Here is a 21,311-nt window from a genome sequence, read left to right on the forward strand (position 1 = left end):
CTATAGGTAGGTAGAAATAATGAATAACGACAGAGCTACGATGACGATGACATGACATGTGACAATAATAATGCTAATCGCTAATGACAGTGCCGTCTCGGTGAGAGCGTGAGAGTGATGATGCATCATGTAACGTGTGTTAGTGATAGTACACGGTGAGCTCACAAGTTCAGCTGTGTATGTACACGTGGATGGATCTTTGCAGTGCCTATGGAAGCAAGCAGGGTGCGACACACAAAACTAAGGAGAATACATAAGCGGGGACGACTGTAGTCTACGGTGGCGGCGGTATTTCGTTATCGTGTGAAAGAAGCAGAGAGAACCTGAAAGCACAGTCTCAATTTTAATTTGAATCGACGGAGAGCTCCTCGAAAGGGCGAAATTCTCTCGTATCTGGGCCAAAGATTGGGACGTTAGACATGAGAAGCGATTGCGCTTTGTTCTTCTGCGCTTCTTTTCCCCTTTTCGCGTTCTTTTTTTTTTACTCTTTTTTTTTTCTCTTATCCGCGAAGGGGGAATCTGGTGGGGGAATACCGCTTTTTGATTTTCTCTTTTCTTTTTTCTTTACCTGTTCCTCAAATGCACGTTGGAAGATGCCGACGAGGCGGGTGGGGGTGGGGGTGGAGCACCCCTTTCCCTGATTCTGACAATTGTTAGCATTTGTTAGTGCGATGGAGGTCGTACTAGGTGTACTGTGTTATTATCTTCGGGCTATTTTCTCATATTCTCGGCTCTGACTTCGAATCTCTTATCTCTTTCGTCTATCATATGCACGCGCGCGCGTGTGTGTGTGTGTTCGCGTGTGAGTCTGTTGTGTGTCCTGTGCTTGTGTATCGATGCGGTGTGATCACGATGCGTCACTCGCATTACGATGAGTAAACGAAAATTGCTATTTATGCTCGAACTTAAATAAATATAACGAAGAAAAGGATTGAAATTTTCCGCACGACCGGAGTAATGTTCATAAAACATAATTATGCAGAAGATAAATTTAGCGATTCCTTTTCTCGCTCTTATCCCGCTCACCTCCGGCTTTGCGACTTATTCGTGATCTCGTTATAAAAACTTACGACGTTTGCGTGAAGAAAAAAAAATAAAATAATAATTCACGCGCGTAAATTCCCACTGATGAGCTACGTAAATCAGCCGTTTTTTTCTTTCTCACGATGGCGTGTCGCGACGTTCCTCCTGTTTATATCGCGCATCTCTCGGCAATATTTTAGAATTGAACGTTTACGGTTATGGTCGTCTCCCTCATCGATGCGACAGTACGAATCGACAATTACATATAATCACCCTCGCGTTTAAGATATATGTATATATATTACGTATAAAAATACTATTCTAAAATGGTCGACCGGCTGCACGCGTGCTGTACATACGCTAAAAAGTCTGCAGTCTTCAGACTGCAATCGACAGCTTCGATAAATATCGTACGATATAGAAGTGTTTCTGTGTTGTATTTGTGTGTGTGTGTGTGTGTGTGTGTGTGTTATATGTGAGTACACAGTGCCGGGGTGTTGCGATTTATCATACGGGCGACGTATCATAGAACCAAGAGACCGCGTTTCCACAGTCCGCAGTTCCTGCGGCCAATTTGCCGTCCCTCGTCGAAAACTTCATCGATAGGACGCACCTAAATTGTGCGAAGAACTCGCAACTGGAGGAACCGGCGGCGGAGGTTCCGTGACATCTCGCGTGTGTGATTGGTTTGTAAGTGTATGTTCGTGTGTGTGTGTGTGTGTATGTGTGTGTGTGTGTGTGTGTGTGTGTACATAATATATATATATTTATAATTATATCATCATCTTTCTCTCTTCTTTTTGTTTTTTTTCTTTTTACGTATACTTGTGACGCACGAAAGCTACGGCCGCTAATATATTATATAGAATACGAGAACATCTGAAAGACCTTTAGAGCTGCTTCCACGCATACCTTCCTCGATTATCGTCCATACTCTACTAAGTTCTGAATCGCGTACGACCTACGTATTGCTATTCGATGCTCGGATTTGTCCTCTAAGAAGTTCAGACGAATACACGATATCTTAAGTAAGAGACTGAGAACACTTATATCTTCGCGATCTTAATCGACAACGTACGTTTGCTCTAACGTGTTTAAACACGGCTCAGACTTATTGCTCGGTTGCGCAACGTAAAAGATTCTCTCCCTACACGCTCACTAACATGTAACATCCCTACGTTATGTTATCCGCGTCGCTCGCGTTAAGTCGCTACTTCGGTTAATGACTGCGGTAGAAAACACCGGAGAAGAAGATACTTTCTTATTACGACGATGCTACTCTTGTACACAACGATACGGCACGATGAGAAACGCTTGGACGCGTCTCTCTCTCTCTCTCTCTCTCTCTCTCTCTCTCTCTCTCTCTCTCTCTCTCTCTCTCTCTCTCTCTCTCTCTCTCTCTCTCTCTCTCTCTCTCTCTGACACTACTCTCTACCTACATTCGCCACACCTAATGACGCCGTTTGAACGCGACAGAAGATCGGAGAATTACAAATTTCTACCTGTTCTACCCCGCCGGGACGCCTATAGTCCCCGCGATTCCCTAAGACTAGCGCGATCGCAAAGATGGGGGCAGGGGGAAGTTAGGTGGAGAGAAGAAGAAAAAGACAAGAAAAAGTGAAGAAACGCGAATTGCAAGGACAGAACAGCAGCGTCTTCAGCTTCGTTTCGCGCGTCCGATTCGACGGCAGGCTGAGTACACGGCTAGAAGCACGGGCGGAGGCGATGCCTAAAGATTCGTCTTTCTTTCGATCTATCCGACGAAACGATAATCTCCCGTTCTCGCTGGACAAATCGAGCGCGCCGAGTACCCTCCCTCAGCCGAAGTGGGTGAACGGGACCCAATTGGGATAGGTGAGCGGTGGTTGTTGGTGTGGCAGTGCGTGTGTGTGATAGTGTAAGCTACGGCCGGCTCCTGGTGGCATTACTGGAACGGCAATCGCTGATTGACCGGCTTGATGAGCCTGATGGCCGACTATGTCTACGAACGGGCCCGCCGTGCTGGCGGCCGCCGCCGCCGCCGTGCCTGGTGGTGGTGGTGGTGGCGGCATCGCAGCGGTCCCCGCTGCCGCGGCCGCGGCCGCCGCCGCCGCCGCAGCGGCCTGGGCGGCAGCCGTGTGGCTTGTGACATAGTACGGATTGTGTGCGGGCGGCCTCACGCTGCAATGGCAGGACGGACGAACGGACGGACGATTGTCGTGGACGGATACGGTCGTCGCAGTTGCGTTGGGTTGCAGTTCGTAGTCAGGTACCAAAGGACACCACAAAACCAAAAGCACAAAGAATTAGCCCAGGGAAGAGAGAAAGAGAAAGAGAGAGAGAGAGAGAGAGAGAGAGAGAGAGAGAAAAAGTGAGAAAGTGAGAGAAAGAGAGTGCGCGATGGTTTCCGGATATACGCGAATATTATAGTTACTCCTCCTGCTTCTCCTCTCTTCTTGCACCTTTTCCGGCGTGTTTCGTTGGGAACGAAGAACAAGACGCGAAATGCGCGAAGTCCGCTGGGTGATCGGAGGATAAAACAAAAATATTTCATGGTGGAGGCTTCGCTCTTGGTACTCGCTGAAGATTGGTGAGTTTCGATCGAATTCGACTCGAATTGTGCGAAAAAAAATTATCGGAATATCGTGACCGGCGCGGTTTCGTTCCGCGGATATTCCCTGTGGATATCTCACACGCCGATCGCAGGTGTGTACGACTCTTCGTCTCCTCGTTTCGGGCGAAGCGACAAAAAACGCGGAGCGCAAGATCTAGCCCATGTGTTGTTATTGCATATTCACCGTGAGAAGTGGAGCCGCGCGCGTCTCGCGACAAGGGGCAACTTGGCGTCGGGTGTGAAGTGCGAACTGTAGACGCGCGAGGAGCGCGCTAGAGAAAGCGGCAGAAGCGGCGAAAGCGACTGAAAGCTCTGTTAAAAGGTCGACGACGCGTAATGCGTGATTTTCCTTTTTCTAGCTATGCTTCCGCGGGAAAACGCGCGAAGAGAGATGTTCTACGTGGCTCTGACTAACGACGTAGACTCTCGTCCATAAATTAATTTTCCCGTCAGCTAGTGCTGAAAAACCACCGCCGTGACGGTGAGCGAAAAGGAGAGAGAGAGAGAGAGAGAGAGAGAGAGAGAGAGAGAGAGAGAGAGAGAGAGAGAGAGAGAGAGAGAGAGAGAGAGAGAGAGACAAAGAGACAGCGAGAGAGAGAGAGAGAGAGAGAGAGAGAGAGAGAGAGAGAGAGAGAGAGAGAGAGAGAGAGAGAGAGAGAGAGAGAGAGAGAGAGAGAGAGAGGACGAAAAAGGAAAAGAGAGACGGGGAGCGTAGTGTTGTTTCTTGTACGGCCGAGTATATTCAAGCGAGAAAGCAGCGTCCGCCCTCAAGAAGAATACGACGAAATATGACTCTCGTGTAAATATTCCCGGCGCAAAGTGCGATGTTACTGTAATATTATCAATTTGTGAGCAGATAAAAAGAAAAGAAAAAAAAGAAGAGAAAAAGAGAAAGAAAGAGAAGGAGATACGCGAAATTCCGGCGCAAATCTGACGATTTACCGCGCGCATTGAAATCTCCCCCTCGCTGTCTCTCTTTCTTTCTCTTTCACGTGTTGGAAACCGAAGGAATCTCGAGACAAATGCGTAGGAGTAAATTTTGACAAACCTCATTTGGAGGTTTGAGAGACAGAAAGAGAGAAAGAGACAAAACAAAAATGAAAAAAAAATATATATATATATATATATTCAGCGATCAAGTCAGAAGAAGCACGAACGAGCAGAAGCGAATGCGAACGACGACAGTCCAGTACGTATGCCCGCTTCCAGTAATGCCAATCAGGTTGAGGTTGATATCACGATGACGACGACGACGACGACGACGACGACGACGACGACGACGACGACGACGACAACGACGACGACGACGACGACGACGATGACGACGACGACGACGCGAGCAAGAGTATACAATATAATGCTACCGACACACGGCCTTTCTTTCGTTAACACATACACGAGCACATAATATATGCGTGTACGATGCGTGTGCTTGTGCGGAACATCGTACACCAATGAGCCACCACAGTTGTCAAAGCCCATTCTAAGTAGCGTAAAAAAGGAACAGAAAAAAAAAGAAAACACAACAGAACGAATATAGCGTGGATCCGCGCGAGCATCTCGGCGAAGTAACGAAAATAAGCTGATCAGCTGTCGAGAGAAATTAATTTATGGACACGATGTCATATTTGTTTTAGCTCACGTAGAGGCATGCGGCGTGTGTTGTACGCGAATTTGAGGCATGAGATGACTCTGAGCGGGATGTGTAACGTAGAAGGGAACGGAAAAAAGATAACGTTCGATATAAAATGCCGATGAAAGAACGAGACCAACTATATCTGCGACAGCGTGCGCTCGAAGCACTCGAAGCGAATTGATATTAATTTCCTTTGTTGCACGATGATTGTTTATTCCACTAAGTATTCTCTGCGTCGTGTCTGTTTGATTTCCCGTCGTCCGAACGTCGGTCTGTGCGAAGTTTGCGTTAAACTAGACTAAAATCACGACACAGATCTTCTGACGCAGATCACTTTGCGATTACTAACACGTTGACTGCCGCGTCGACTCCCGAATTAATCGAATACGAAAGTTTCATTGGCGAATTGGCAGACGCAAGCGGTAAATAGACGTGTGTATTTTTCATCTCGTCTTGTTGGCATTCAATTTCGAAGGATTAATAATTTTTACGAATAAAACAAATATCCGCTCTACATTTGTTCAGACACGAGTGTCTCGCAAGGATTGCTCATTTTCCTTCTGATACCGGAATTTTCTAGCAGAATTTGATGGAGAAAAACGACAAAATCTTTCGCGTCAAGCTAATACTTTACACGCGACTTGACGAGAGACGCGATGGCGATCATGACGCTGACCGTCGCGGCATTCAACGCGCTGACAAGTCCGTGTTTCACGGAGAACATCCTGCAATCCTATCGCGCATCAGCGTCTGTTATTCGTTTAAGCGATCACTCGCGAATGAATCGGTGAACGAGTGGGACGTGTGTGTCTTTACCTGTTCTGAGCGATCTTTCTCAGCGTGTCCGGGGTTCGTATGAGCTTGTCCAAAGTCTGCGTGAGATTGGCAAAAGTGGGCCGATGGGTGCGCTCCTTCTGCCAGCAATCGAGCATCAGCTGGTAGATCGCCTCCGGGCAGTCCATCGGCGCTGGAAGCCTGTAGCCCTTCTCGATCGACTTGATCACGTCCTGATTCGACCAGTTCCAGTACGGCCTCTCGCCATACGACATCACCTCCCAGCACACGATGCCCATGCTCCAGACGTCGGAGGCGCTCGTGAACTTCCGGAACGCTATCGCTTCCGGTGCCGTCCACCGTACCGGGATCTTTCCGCCCTGCGTGGAAACGATTGAGGCGAGATTAATCAACGAGGGCTACCGGGAGAAAAACGATGGCGTTCGATTCTTCCCAGACAGCAGCAGCTTCTAAACTGCGAGCGAGGTGTCTCGAGGAACGTCGGAAGACGTTCAAAATAAGTAAAGGCATCTTCACTGGACGTCTTTGAGACGTCGTTTCGAAGCGTGTGTGCTGTCTGGATCTTGTTGCTCTCCAAGATCGACCGCGAATTCGACTTTGATTCGACGGGCCTGATCGGATTGCTCGCTCACCCTGGTGGTGTAGGCTCCCTCCGTGGCGCTCTCGATCTCCCTGCTCAGCCCGAAATCGGCGATCTTGCAGACCAGGGCTGCGTTGACCAGTACATTCCGCGCGGCGAGATCGCGATGCACGTAGTTCATCTCCGCGAGATATTGCATGCCACTGGCGATGCCGCGCAGCATGCCCACCAACTGCAAGACCTGAAATTTGCCATCGTTCGCCCGCAGGAAGGTGTCCAGGCTGCCGTTCTCCATAAACTCCGTGATGATCATCACCGGATTGCTCTTCGTCACCACACCCTGCAGGAATATCACGTTCGGATGCTCGAACTGTCCCATTATCGACGCTTCTGTCAGGAAGTCGTTACGAGCTTTGTCCGCAGAGCCTGGCTTGAGAGTCTTTATGGCCACGTCTATCTCCGTCCGCCCGTCCGGCGGTAATTTCAGTTTCCCTCGGCAGACATCGCCGAATTCACCACCACCTGCGGTCACAAGAGACAGAGAGATAGCCGGCGAGAATGTAATCGGTCTGTAATCGTTCCGATTCCAACGCGACTGTTTGAACGTCGAGCTGCGTGTTATCGCGGACGGTAATAGACATCGATGCGAGCTATCGAGACCCGAGAATAATACGCAAACCAAGGAGCCTACCTATGATGGCCTCTATCGTGATGTATCCGGCGTCGATCTCGCGGGCGAATTCTCGCACGGCCTGATTCGGGTCCTCGTAGGTGTGAGGGTCCACGTAGCTCCTGGCACCTGCGCCGCCTGTGCCGCCTGCGCCTGCCGCGGCGACCCCCACTGCAGGTGTGAACAGCGGCGTGGTCACTGCAACGTCACGAAAACAGAGTTCATTATATTAACACGAGGGCCGGAGTGCGTGCGCGAAATTTTGATTTGCGGAAACTTTAAACCGCGCGCCAGACATTCGCTCTAAAAACGTCGGCCAACCGTGTCATCCCGCACAAAGAAAAGAAAAGAAAAGAAAAAAAAAAAAAAGAACGAAGAAAAGGAACACTCACACTCATTCGCTCTCGTCAGCGAGTTCAAATTTCCAAAATAAAAAATAAAAAAGAAAAAAAAAGAGAGAACCAAAAAATTAAACAAGACACAACCAAGAAAGCCAAACGCAGGTGGATTCTAAAAGTGAGATGTAACGTCTCCTCTGCTAGTCCCGCAATTAGCGAAAGAGTCACGTACTCTCCCTCTCTCTTCCACTCTTTCTCTCTCTCTCAGCCTCTCTCTCTCTCTCTCTTTCTCTCTCTCTCTCTCTCTCTCTCTCTCTCTCTCTCTCTCTCTCTCTCCCCCTTTCTCTCCCTCTCTCCCTCTCTATCTTTCTTTCTCGTTTCTCTGTGTTCTATCTTAGAATCTGATCTGTTTTAATGTTCGAGCCGAGACCGTGTATCTATGTACGCTAACTCGCGCATAGCCAATCGACACATGCTAATCAACAAAGCACGATTTTTCGCATGCCCGTATGCCAAAAAGAGTATCGATCGTCGAACGACGATCGTTGCGATACATCCGAAAAATCCAGTGTGAACAACGCCGTTCAGCGACGGACGCCCCGGACGCTCGAGACGATTCGAACAGTTTCTTTTTCTCCTCTCTTTCTCTCTCTCTTTCTCTCTTTCATTCGTTCCCTCCTTCGTCGTTCAAATTGCACCGCTACTTTTCTCCCCACCCCGCCCCCGCCCTCCCGGTCCCATTATTTTCGTCTACTCTCGAATCGTCTCGTTGCATCCGAGCATCTTCCACAGCTATACCGAGATAAAGAAGCGATCGCGGAAAGCACGATCTCACCTGAGAGAAGAGAAATAAAAAATCAGAAATGAAAAACTAGATGCAAGAGAACATAATGCAATTGCATGCTTGCGAGACACGGGGCCGCGGCATGCTCTTATACACAGTCTTCTTTTCCGGACTTTTCATCCATATCGCACATACAACTAGGACAGTGAGTATAGAAAGAACAGAGAACGGAGTGTGCCAGCGCAAAACTAAAGCGAAATCATAGTACGTAATACGTGGAGAACTCGGAGTGAGTGTACGAGAGTGTCGGTGCGCGAGAGTTATGGCTGATATATTTAGATTTATCTCTCTATCACTTATATATACATATATAAATATTATCCGTTACATATATATATATATTTATATATGTGTGTGTGTATATATATGTATATATTTATATATGTGTGTGTGTGTATATATATATATATATATATAAAATGTTTTTTCTCATAAATATAAATGTCGTTCTCTCGGGCGTGTCCGCGCGGTTTTTCTCGCTCGAAGAATTTTGGCCGGAATTTCCATGGGAGACAAAGGACTTACGCGAGGACTTGCTCTTGTTGTTGGTATGGGTTGTCACAATCGGTGAACTGTCCATTTTGCAGTGCACTGTGAACAACACAACAACCAACACACTAATTGACAAACAGCAAAACAAGAACAAAGCGGCGGGTGTACGGTGATGAACTTTTTCTTTCGTTTTTTCATATTTTTTTCTTCTTCCTTTCCTTTTTCTTTCTGATGAACGTAAAAGCGAGAAACGGCAGAAATTAAGGAACAAAAATAGAAAAGAAAAAAGAAAAAAGAAAAACGCCTCGACTCTCGATCGCGGCCGTTATGAATGCGTAATCCAATTCACTGTTCCCGATATTCGATGAGTGACGCGTGACTGGGGAAAAAAGAAGCGAAAAAAGAGAAGTTACGCTCTCTTCGATCCCCGTGGTTTCGCTCTTTCTGCTTATGCGTTTGTCGTTTTTGTTCTTTCTCGGCTTCCTTTCCGAACGGGAACGAATGCAAGTCTAAAAAGCGCATACACTAATGACATCGACACACTGACAAATGATACGCATGCAATTTTAATACGCAACGTACAAACGATGCGATAGAACGAACATACGCAAGCACAATGCGCGGGCACGCACAATGTCTCTGAGAAGTGAACTCGGTCGTGTGTGCAAAACTGTTTGGCGCGCACATGTGTGTGTGTGTGTGTGTGTGTACGCGCGCGCGTATATGTATGTACATCACGTTTATTGTCCGTTTGTGCGTGCGTGCGCGTGTGCGTGCGTGCGTGCGTGCGTGAGTGCGTGCGTGAGTGCGTGCGTGTAATTCATGGTATGTGTGTGTACGAGCGCGTGTGCAAAAGCGCAAGTCTGATCTGTTTGAGAGTGTCTTGAATCGGAGATGCAGAGTACAGGGGTTGCAAAAATAATCTACACAAAACTGAATTCCTAGAAACAAAACTTGAGGTGTTGGAGAAGACTTACTGTAGGTCACAACTAGTCCTGTAGTAGCAGGCGATTGTGTACATTGTTTCATTGGGTTTTTTCATGGATTTTTCATGGAGGCAGGTTCGATAGATTAGGGGAATCGCACATGAAAAGAAAGAATCGAAAGAATTTGGTTAGAATAATGGCACTCAGGCTGCGGGCCAGATCGTGTGAATTTCGGTCGAAAGCGATCGTTTCTCACTTTACGTCCCTGTATATCGCGGCTATTTCGGAGAACTTCGACTGCTTTCTCTCTCTCTCCCTCTCCCTCTCTCTCTCTCTCTCTCTCTCTCTCTTCGCTCGCATTTTTTTTGTCTATACGAACGAACATTTAGCTATGTGTCTTTGTCGCTCTTTCTCTTTCTCTCTTTCTCTCCCCCTCTCTCTCTCTCTCTCTCTCACTCACTCACTCACTCACTCACTCACTCTCTCTCTTTCATTCGCAAAAAGACCTCTACGGTACGGGGGGGGGGGGAGTTGTTTAAACGTCCATTGTACAACGTGGTTTTGTCTGTATACGAGAGGGGCAGTAGTTTCGATTGCTTGCTGGATCTAAAGGGGGGCGAGAGGGTGGGTGGGGGGGCCAGTGGTACTCCAATATATTAGTCACAAGACACGATTATAGGCGCAATGAGACAACTATGAAACGTGACGTTGGGCGAGGGGGGCGGGGGATGATAAGAGTAGCGACAATAAATCTTATAAAAGAGAGAAAAGCCGGTGCCGTCTCGGCATCGGACCAACGTACCTTCGCCGTTTCTGTACTCCAGGGTGTCGCAGTCGCTCGGCTGTTTCTTGTTGCACTCATCCGAGGCCCTGCTGCATCGAAATCGCATGATATCAGTTGCATTGAGCGGAATAACTGAAAAGCAGCAACTTAACGCGCGCCAAGACACAGGCACGCACAGTTGAATAACTCGCGCGAAGCAACTGCGTGATTCGATACACGTGTCGATTCTATATAGAGTTCAATTGCATAACCACGGGCAACGTCTCCCTCTTTCTCCGAGGAGACGTGCTCTCTTATTATTAGGTGTAGTGAGAGCGTGATTCAATTACCTTCTGAGGATCAGTACGGTCATGATGATAATGATCACGAGTAGCACGACCACAGCGACGATCGCCCCTGCGATTATTCTAACTTGCATGTTATCGTTCTCGCCAACGTAGTCTGCGTAAATGCTCACATTAAAGATACGGCTCGGCGGATTGCGAAATGTATCCGAATGCCGCTCACGCTTACCTAGACCCATCGCGTGGGGTGTCTTCTTAAATACCACCGGCGTGTATTCGCCCCAGCCGCGGGTGGTCTTGGCGCGAACCTGTATCGCGTAATCCGTAGAAGGCTTGAGACCTTTGAACGTGGCGGACAGCTCGGACGTTTGAATGACGGTTGCATTAGTGGCGTCGTCGTAGCGCGGGTAGCACCTCACTGTGTCAGAGATATCGAGACGATTATAATCCTTTCCCCGTTGCTGCCGTGCCCCTCCCTCCCTCCCTCCCTCCCTTGCCGCTACCCAATCACCCTGCGGCGCGCGCGCGCGCTCGATTGAGCGCGACAATTTGGAGAATTGATCACGCCACGTGCGAGTCACAGCGCGCGCCTTATCTAACATACATGCACGCACTATGACTGCGGTGAAAAAGCGTATCAACTTCTGACCGACCTTCGTATCTCTCCACGAGATCACTGTCGCCGCCGACTTCGATGACCGGCGCGTCCCAGCTGATACTGAGCTCCGAGCTCTTGACGCTCGTGATCCTGACGTTGCTCACCAGACTCGGCACACTCGCCTCCGTGGTAACGGTGATGTCCACGTATTCCGACTTGCCGGCCAACGACGATACACCGTTCTCGGCGAAGACTTGGAAGCGATAAGTGGTCACCGCGTTCAGACCGGTTATCGTGATCTTCGTATCGTTGAAGATCTCCTGCGTGGGGAAAATCAAAGCGGTTCCGCGTCAAGTCTCTCTAACCTGAGAGTAGCTCTCTCTCTCTCTCTCTCTCTCTCTCTCTCTCTCTCTCTCTCTCTCTCTCTCTCTCTCTCAACTCTCTCTGTCTCAACCACTGCTCGACTACCAGCGGCAGTCGAACGCGGTAGACTGCTACTGCTAGTAATCCGTAAAACTGCAAGTAGCCTACGTGCTATGACTTTGACGGAAACTCACGGTGTTGGGAATGTATTTGACGCCCATGCTGCAGGCGTCGCAGACCACTCTGTACGTCGTATCGGACCTGCCACCCTGCATGTGCGGCGTGTTCCAGGAAAGAATCACCGTCGACTGATCGACAAAGTTGACAGTCAGGTTTTGCGGCGCCGAAGGTGGTTCTGCAAGAAGTACGATTCTTCAAGAAGATTCTTTCGCGGAAGACGATCTCCTCGAAAAATCTTTCCCATCTCCTCTCCTCCTCTTGCCACGCAAACTAATACGCTAACTAATTCGATACATTCAAGCAGCTAATAACGCGATCACATATGGAAACAAAGAGTTGTCTCTTTGATAAATCTAGATCTAATTACTTTCAGCGAAGATGACCGAACTGAATTCTACGAAAGTTTCGGGTGTTATCGCACCCGATGCAACGTCTGTGCAGTTACCTTTGTAACTTTCAACTTTTCCAATTTCCAAACAAACAAACCGGGAGAAGTGTGTTAAAAATTTTCTGATTCAGGGTACTAATTGAAAGTTGGGCAATCACTACGAAGAGATTGAGGAGCGTGACTGAATCAACACTCACGCGTGCAGGCCATGTTCTTGGGATCCTTCTCCGCTCGATAGTACGTCGGGTCGCAACGACACTCCGTGAAACCGTAATCAGAGGCTTTGCTGTGATCCGGACAAAGCTCGCAGATGTGGGAGCCCGACTCGTGCTTGTATTTGCCTATCGGGCACTCCTTGCACTCCTGCTTGTCCACGTCGGCCTGGTAGCCCGGCTTGCAGTGGCATCCGCCAGTGGGAAGGTACCATTTTCCGTCTCCCTTGCAGAGGAAGATCGGGTTCTCGATTATGACGGCGTTGGCGACGCAGGTGCCGATCGTTTGCTCGATAAAAGTGACCTCGCGACCGGTCGGCGTGGACGGGAAACGGGCGAAGTTCACCGAGACCTCCGGACAGCTGATGTAGTACACCTTGATGGCCAAGATCGATATACAGGCGCCCTGATCGCGAAACGCGAAGTAAACGCCCTTCTTCGTCACCGGTATCGATTTCACTTCCGTGTTTATCACCACCTCCGTGTTCGTGTTGAACCTGCCCTCGCCCGCGGCTATGCGACCTGTAAATGTCAGATCGTCGCTTTGGAAAAGCGTCCCAGATATCAAACACCGACCGAGCCGAGTGCGGTCGAGCGAGAGATACGCGCGGAAAATTACAGCTCAATGTCAATTAACCGCATATTAACAGCTATATCAATTGAACGCAGTTTCAATATTGTCAATGTTGTCATCGCTGGGATTCTCCTTCCGACGGATTCCTGAATTCCCCCCTTTTCTGTAATCTGTGCGCTGTAATCTCGCACGCCTGACACCTGGCCAGGTTTTGCCTTCCTTCGACAAACGCACGCAATATTCCCCCCCGTCTGTGAAATCTGCTTTTCTCCAGGTCGTTCTCTCTCACCGCTCTATCTGCCGCTATCACCGCGGAGCGAACTCTTCAGATTTTCACGCTTATTATGATTATATCATCGCTTACCGATAAGTTTGTAGCTGTCCGGCTCCCACGGAGGCGGCTCCTTTGTTGCTGCGTCGAATTCGTAGTACAGCAGACTGAAGGTCTCCTTACAGCTGAGAGCGTTCCCGGGGAACAGCGAGCAGTCGCGGGTCGTGAATTTGATTTCTATATACATGCGGTTCGCCGGGCCCCTCTCCACGAAGGGCGTCCACAGCCAATTGTTCACGTTGTTGTACGCCACGTCGCACACCACGTAACTCCGCCAATTGATGCCCTTGTCGAAGTTCGTGAAGGACTCCTCCACCCACTGTAACAAAAATGAAGAGACGGAATTGAAAGATCGAGTATGGCCTCTTGTACGGCGATCTCTCTTTTCTTTCTCGGCTATTTGTCGGTTACAACTAACGGAACCGGCGATTATAGTCGATGTAGACACACCAGGCTTGAGAATGACAAAGTCTCTCTCTCTCTCTCTCCCCCTCCCTCTTTCTCTCTCTCCCTCCCTCTCTCTCTCGAGGACCCTGTCCTTGTCGAGGGCGGTTCGGCGGCACTCTAAGACTCACGAGCGACTCTAACCCAGTTCTCTGTGTCGCGCCAGCGAATGCCAGGAACCGCTCTTCCGCCGTCGACGACGACGACGTTGTCACCATCGTCGTCGTCGTCGTCGTCGTCGTCATTGTCGCCAGTGCCGACATTGGCCGTCCTACCTCGGTAAATGACGAGGCGGAGAGGCCAGGTCGTCGACTTGCGACAAACAGACCGCAAGGAATTACCGGCGCGCGTTACCATTAGTTTTATTGCCCCCCTCGACTCTCTCTCGGGCTCGTCCCGAGGAGCGACCGCAAAAAGTTCCGACCGGGGCAAGAAGGATCCATCGTCGTCGTCGTCGTCGTCACCTGAACACCTCTCTTTCTCCCCTCCTCCTCCTCCTCCTCCTCCTTCTCGTCCTCCTCTCTCCTCGCGCACATAACATACACTCTCTCTTTTTCCTTCCCGCCCCAACTCAACTTTATTCTCTCTCTCTCTCTCTCTCTCTCTCTCTCTCTCTCTCTCTCTCTTTTTATGCGCTTCTTCGCGCTCCCGCGTATTTTATACTCGGAACAGGAAAGACTCGGCAGGTAAGGAGTAACAAAAAACGGTAGACTGAGGTAGAGAGCTTCGAGCCTCTCTTATCCCGAAGATTTCCACGCGGACGTGTTTCCGGCAGGCGGGCTGCAATAAATTCAGCTGCGCCGCGGCTACCCGGTTGCAAAAGGGAGATTATTACGGGGACGATGACGAGGTCGAAAAAATTTCATTAAAGCGGTGCCGGCGAAAAAAAGCTTTTTCAGCGCAACCGAAAGCACCGGTAGCCGGCGCAGAAGACCCCGGCAGGAGCGCACAGTTCCGCATTTCGCGTCGTCCACGCTTCGAATTACGATCCTGCCGCTGCCTTTCGCACGCCTCCGATCGCAATTAATAGTTTTTAGCGAGGTTTGCGAAACCGGATTTATGCCCTCGTGTGTGCACGTACGAGCGAACGAGCGAGCAGACGGCTCGCTGTGTGCTTGCACTTCTTACGCGATGAAATATCGCGACGTTCGGCGGTAATTAAGCGGTAAGAAAAGGTCCCGTTATCGCGCGCAGGGGGACGCGCCCCCCCCTTTCCCGCGCACGCATGAAAATCAAACGCCGATGAAAATTCGCACTTGCTCGTCCGCCTTTTTTCTATCCCTCCAGCGCGGAGGGGGGGGGGGACTATATTCTATTCCCCCGCCCTCCTCGCCCTCGAGATATCTCCTCGCGCGCGCGATGCTCCTGATCCCCCGCCGTTCCGTTTCACGATTCGGCGAGACCGCCTTTCGTAGCCGAGGGTTATCAGAGAGGCGAGCGAGCGAGCGAGAGAGAGAGAGAGAGAGAGAGAGAAAGAAAGAGAGAATGCATCACACCACCACCATCACCACCATCAGCACCACCGCCATCAGCCACCACACAGCCGCTGTTTATTTCGACGCTTTCGCCGCGGTTCTTTATCGCCCGGGAAATTTCATTAGGACGAGGTAAAATTCATCCTCTCCTCCGCCTTCTCTTCTCGCCGGGAAGGTTCCAACGGAGAGGCGCGTCTATGCCTCCTCCTTCTTTTATCGCGCCCAAGCTGCGAGGAAGAGGAGGTGCGGAGGAGGGAGGCTCGCGTCGTTAACGCCGCGCAGCATTTAATTGGATCGCGAACGCGCGTCTCGTTCTCTCTCTCTCTCTCTCTCTCTCTCTCTTCTTCTCTTCCTCTCCCTCTCGCTTTTTTCCTTTTTCCAACGCGCCGCTTCGATTTTTCGGCGAGACGGATTTCCCACTGGCGAGCGCGCGATCGTCCCCGTGAAATTGCTCATCGGATAGAAGGAAAGGAGACGATTAACCCGGCCTTATCCGCGGCAATCCCACGGCCTCGTTTCCGCAGTTGTGCGTGCAGATGCGCGCATTCTAGACGGGTTCGCGACACTTTTCTCATTCGCCGCTCGCGGAAACGTCGGTCTTGCTGCCGCGCTGCTTGCAGCGAGAGAACGTCGTCGTCGTCGTCGTCACGTATCACCGACTTGGGCGAAACTAATTTTCCCCCGCGTATTATTCCCGCGTGTATCTCGCGTGATACACAATCTGGGCGATTTGCGTAAACGGGCTCGTGTGTCCCGAGAGAAACTTGCGGCGCAATCAAGCCGTCTTTTGACACTTCATCTCTCACGCGCGCGACATTTCTGTCTGTACGTAAACTACGTGCGGAGAAATTATAAAATTATGGAACGGGTTATATTGCCACGGGGCAGTTGTGTTATTCGCACGCGTGCGGTGCGATCTCGTCCTTCTTTTCGCTCCTTTCTCAATAATAAATAACCTTGAATTCGATTACCGACACATTGACGACGACGTGAAGCAGCGAAAGCGAGACGCTCGCGATCGTCTTCTCATGCGTCTTCTCTTCTTAAGAAATGCGATTCGATGTAGGAGGTTTTTTACATCACTACGTAATGTATTTTGTTTTATTAAATCTCCGTACGTGTGTATATACACGAGACGAAGATTTGGAAATTTGCTTCCATTTGATCCTTAAGAAGGGAATTATACCTGCGGAGCAGGCCGTTTTCAAGGCTATTTTTACAAATTTTTTTAACACAGAAACGGCAGGAAATTTGAAATTTTCACAGTATATTCATTAATGTTCAAAGTATAAAATAAATTTGTTACTATCTACATGGAAAGTACACATAAAACTTCAAACGCTATCTAACTTTAAACTTTAAACGTTTATCTGGAAACACCATTTTCTTAAACTGTCGACACGATTACGCAAAAGCTACTGAGCCGAATAACTTGAAATTTTTACACAATATACAGTAGACATGTAGTTTTCGTCTCTACCTCGAACACAGTTATACATTATTTTATTCAGTTTTTTTAAACACGATTACAGGTTGAAAAGAAGTTTCATTTTCGATCCTTTTTTTTTTTTGTACAGTCATTATTTTTCCACACTTGGCTTCACTGCCTTCATTTTGGCACGGTTTTAATGGCAACGGTATATTTGAAAAATCTTTCTCAGTTTGTGGTTTCAGAGTAATGAGCGAGAGAGAGAGAGAGAGAGAGAAGGAGAGAGGCCCGCAATTATGTCAACAGCAAACACAGAGTTCGCAAGCGGATGATTGCATTTTTATCTATAATTACAAATTTTGGATCGGTTCTTGTGATTGAATAAAATTTATTTTGTCAACTTTCAACATTAATGAATACACTGTGAACATTTCAAGTCCATTGATCTTACCGTTTCTGTTAGAAAAATTGCTTCGAAAACGGCCTTTCGCATGTAATTCTCTCCTTAACCTTATCGATTGCATCAGGTCTCGTCTACAATAGATGATGATTCAAGTTTTAAGAAACTGACCAATTGTAGTCGAATATATTCTTCTTAACATTGTCTGTGACTGATCAATTTCTTCAGACTTAAGGCTTAAAGTACCAATTTAAGTTGTAATTTCTAGCCTTAAATAAATCGGGCAATTCCCAACATGTTAAATAAGCACTTTAAACCTTAAGCATTAAGAAACTGACCAATCACAATCAAAGTTAAGGAGAATATTCCGACTATAATTGGTCAAGTTCTTAAAGCTTAAATCATCAATTCTAGACTAAGCCTAACATAGAGCAGCGACATCTCCGACTCTGATGGAGCAGCGCGGGGGTAGTTTCTTCGAGGGCGATTTCTTTTCCGGGCAAACACGGTTATTCCCTCCTCGCATTAAGTATAAATTGTGGGAAAATGTGCGTTTCCGTGGCGCGCGATAGTCATCGATCGATAAGTATTCGATGCTTCGGAAACTATGCCGCGGTTAGCGTCTTTGTGGGCAGGTATCGATCGCGCCGCTACCCACCACGACTCGCCTCGTCTCGCAGCAGGTAGACCTGTCTCGCTATTTTCTGCATCGGCGCGGGCGCGGGCGCGGCGGCGGCGGCGGCGGCGGCACGTCGGCGACGAGCGTGCAGCTAGCAGGGGCGGCATGTGCTGCAACGCCTCGGATTTGCTCGGCTGTTTATTCTCGTCGCGGGGGTAGCGGCGACGCCACATCCCCGCGCGACGATGATAAATCGCGAGATGAATTAAAGCGTTACACCTCGCTCGCGTACACACCGCCTTCTTCTCTGTCGCTCGCGCGTTGCGGAATGGAAATTCCTGTGCCGCGATCCCCCCTCCTCTGCGCGAAATAACAGCGACTCGATCGATTCTTCCTCCTGTTTCAAAGCGCAACTGTTTGTCTCGCTTCGCCACGATCGTTCCCGGCTCGACACTCGGTCGAGCAAAACTCCGCCCAAAAAAAAAAAATAAAACACGGCAGAGGACAAAGGGTGGTCCGTTAAAGGACCATGTGGGTTGCCATCGCGGAAGCTACCTGTGAGTCAATCCTAGGGAATGTCACTCTGCCTACCCTCAGAGAGAGAGAAAGAGAGAGAGAGAGTGGGAGGACAGGGGAGCGAAGAGAGAGAAAGAACTAGCGCCGCTCATGGCTTTCCGGTTTCTCGCGGATCAGACCGTCGCAGTAAATAGATACGAGTCGATGGCTCAGAAGTAAAGCCAATAAGCTCACGTTGGAGATGAACGGAGAAAGGAAATAGATGTAGACGCAGCGGCACCGCCGACTCTCCCTCACGGATAGGGAGCTGCCCCTTCGCGTAATATCGCCACCATAATCGCAATTCCGATGGCGTAGCCCCGAATGAGGGAGGTAGGTTAACGTGAGTGAGAGTGATAGAGACAGAGACAGAGAGAGAGAGAGAGAGAGAGAGAGAGAGAGAGAGAGAGAGAGACTGCAGGAAGACTCCGACGAGCAGGCGGCCAAAGGAGGGCTACGAACTTTTAGTCCGAGGGGTTCGCGGATCTTAATATATATTGAGCCCTCGTGCCGGGTTAACCCCTCGCCTTTGGGGTGAGGCTGCGTCGGCAGGCACGTAGGGGCTCTCTTCTCCTCGTCGAGCTACGTGCATCCGGCGCTGTGGACCGTTCACGACGGACACGTACCGCATCCAGACGCGATCGAACTTTCCCCCCGCCTTAACTTGCCGTCACCTGTTTCGTGCGATACCTCGAAGGAAGCGACGCTAATTGCATTCGCGAAAGAACACGACGAGCCACTTGATCAATTTCGGCGTTTAGCGCCTGGTACTCGCCGCGTACTTACTTACGGTATTTAGTCGCTCTCTACATTCCTTCGAGTGAAATTTCAGCCGCAAAGGTAAGCGACTGCCGAGTCGCTCGAATTCGCCCGACCTTTTGCTCTCGCACAAAGTGTGAATTCTTCGTTCGAAGTCGTCGGGTGAATATTTTCATTCCAAACGGAAGGAGGAATCTGCCAGGGATGTATGCCATCGTTGTGGAAACAAACGCGCTCTCTAATAGATTGAAACATTTTACGGATTAAGAATTCATCCGAAGTTGAAGCTGAACATTCATAACAATTCTCGCGATTTCGAGTGGCGATATTTTCGCTGCCGCTCCCAGTGAAGTCTCTGACTCCGTTCCGAGGAAGAGTTTGCCTTAAGGAGGAAATTACATGCGGAGTAGGCCGTTTTCAAGGCTGTATTTACGAATTTTTTCCACGGGAAACGGTAGGATCAGTGGACATGAAATTTTCACGGCATATTCATTGATGTTCAAAGTATAAAATAAAGTTACTACGTATATGGTAAGTACACACGAAACTTTAAACGCGTTTATCTGGAAGCACCATTTTCTTAAACTGTCGACACGATTACGCAAAAACTACTGAGCCGAATAACTTGAAATTTTTACACAATACACAGTAGACATGCAATTTTCGCCCCTACCCTTATTCATTTTTCTTCTAAATATGATTACAAGTTGAATTAAAGTTTTATTTTCGATACCTTTTGTTTGTACAGCCATTATTTTTCCAAACTTGGCTTCACTGCCTTCATTTTGGTACGGGCTACATTTTGGCAACCGTATTATTTTAATAATCCATCTCATTCTTTGCTTTTAGAATAGTGAAAGACCTGGAGTTATATCGACAGCAAACATAGAGCTCGCAAACGGATAACTGCATTTTTACCTATAATTACAAATTGGATCGGTTCTTGTGATTCAATCAAAATTTATTTCATACTTTGAACATTAGTGAATACACTGCGGAAATTTCAAGTCCGTTGATCTTACCGTTTCTGTTAAAAAAAATTCGTAAAAATAGCCTTGAAAACGGCCTTCCGCGCGTAATTCCCCCCTTAAGGAATTCAGAGAATAGTACTCGGCATTCTCAACAGTGTAGCATTATACATCCGTCTCTCACATTCTTGCTATGTTTATATAATATATGTATGCAGTTTTATATACCAAGTTTTCCAAAAGTAACGGATCCCCCCCCCCTATCTCAGAATCTATGCATTATAGGGAAAAATGACCCGAACAAAAATACTTTAGGGTTCGTAAAGTTCTGTTACTTTGTGACCTCAAATTTGACCTCGACCTCGACCTCGAAGGTCATTTGAAGGTCAACTTGCGTTTTTAAATGGGAACCCCTATTTTTTATTACACTGTTTTTTTTCTACCAGGTAATTTGAACAACTGTTGTCCAAAACATTTTTTCACCCGCCTAATATTTTTTAAGATATTTCAGGGAAACTCGATAACTTTTTCGATATTTAACTTACGATATCTCGCTAACTATTTGTCGGAAGAAAAACTGTACAAGTTGAACCATATATATATATATATATATATAACAACAGTTGTTCAAATTACCTGGTAGAAAAAAAACAGTGTAATAAAAAATAGGGGTTCCCATTTAAAAACGCAAGTTGACCTTCAAATGACCTTCGAGGTCGAGGTCGAGGTCAAATTTGAGGTCACAAAGTAACAGAACTTTACGAACCCTATATATATATATATATATATATATATATATACGTCCGCCGACATACTCTCGCACATCTCCAGACATTTACACGTGACCACGGTCGAAATTCCAACAGGAGACGAGAGCACGCTGATTCGCATCCGCAGTGAAGAGACGTGCAAGCGAATTCGATACGAGCGGGCCTGTCATTATCCTCTCGTAGCAAGTTTATTAACTCGAGCGTGCCCGTCGCGAAACGCTCGTCGCTCCGAATACAACAGGCGCGCGCGGATATTGTCCGCGATATAATACAGCGTCCGG

The 21,311-nt window shown here is 48.3% G+C and overlaps 1 protein-coding gene across 15 annotated transcripts in view; it reads right to left on the reverse strand.

The window, feature by feature from the left end:
• Eph (Eph receptor tyrosine kinase) overlaps positions 1-21,311 on the reverse strand; it is an 82,626-nt gene that overhangs the window by 7,812 nt on the left and 53,503 nt on the right. Inside the window, exons 3-15 of one of the 15 annotated variants that reach the window (XM_025297361.1) lie at positions 13,645-13,930; positions 12,692-13,228; positions 12,121-12,281; positions 11,619-11,883; positions 11,195-11,383; positions 11,011-11,122; positions 10,700-10,770; positions 9,949-9,966; positions 9,005-9,070; positions 7,319-7,495; positions 6,680-7,149; positions 6,069-6,406; positions 569-643 (exon numbers count right to left, since the gene is read on the reverse strand). In XM_025297361.1, coding sequence (XP_025153146.1) covers positions 569-643; positions 6,069-6,406; positions 6,680-7,149; positions 7,319-7,495; positions 9,005-9,070; positions 9,949-9,966; positions 10,700-10,770; positions 11,011-11,122; positions 11,195-11,383; positions 11,619-11,883; positions 12,121-12,281; positions 12,692-13,228; positions 13,645-13,930 — 2,765 coding nt within the window. Of the gene's footprint in view, positions 1-568; positions 644-2,414; positions 3,184-6,068; positions 6,407-6,679; positions 7,150-7,318; positions 7,496-9,004; positions 9,071-9,948; positions 9,967-10,699; positions 10,771-11,010; positions 11,123-11,194; positions 11,384-11,618; positions 11,884-12,120; positions 12,282-12,691; positions 13,229-13,644; positions 13,931-21,311 lie in introns of those variants that run through there. The other 14 variants (XM_025297362.1, XM_025297366.1, XM_025297360.1 and 11 more) reach the window with 14 other exon arrangements.

Source organism: Harpegnathos saltator, unplaced genomic scaffold (genome assembly GCF_003227715.2).
Source record: "Harpegnathos saltator strain DR-91 unplaced genomic scaffold, Hsal_v8.6 scaffold174, whole genome shotgun sequence".
NCBI lineage: Eukaryota > Metazoa > Arthropoda > Insecta > Hymenoptera > Formicidae > Harpegnathos > Harpegnathos saltator.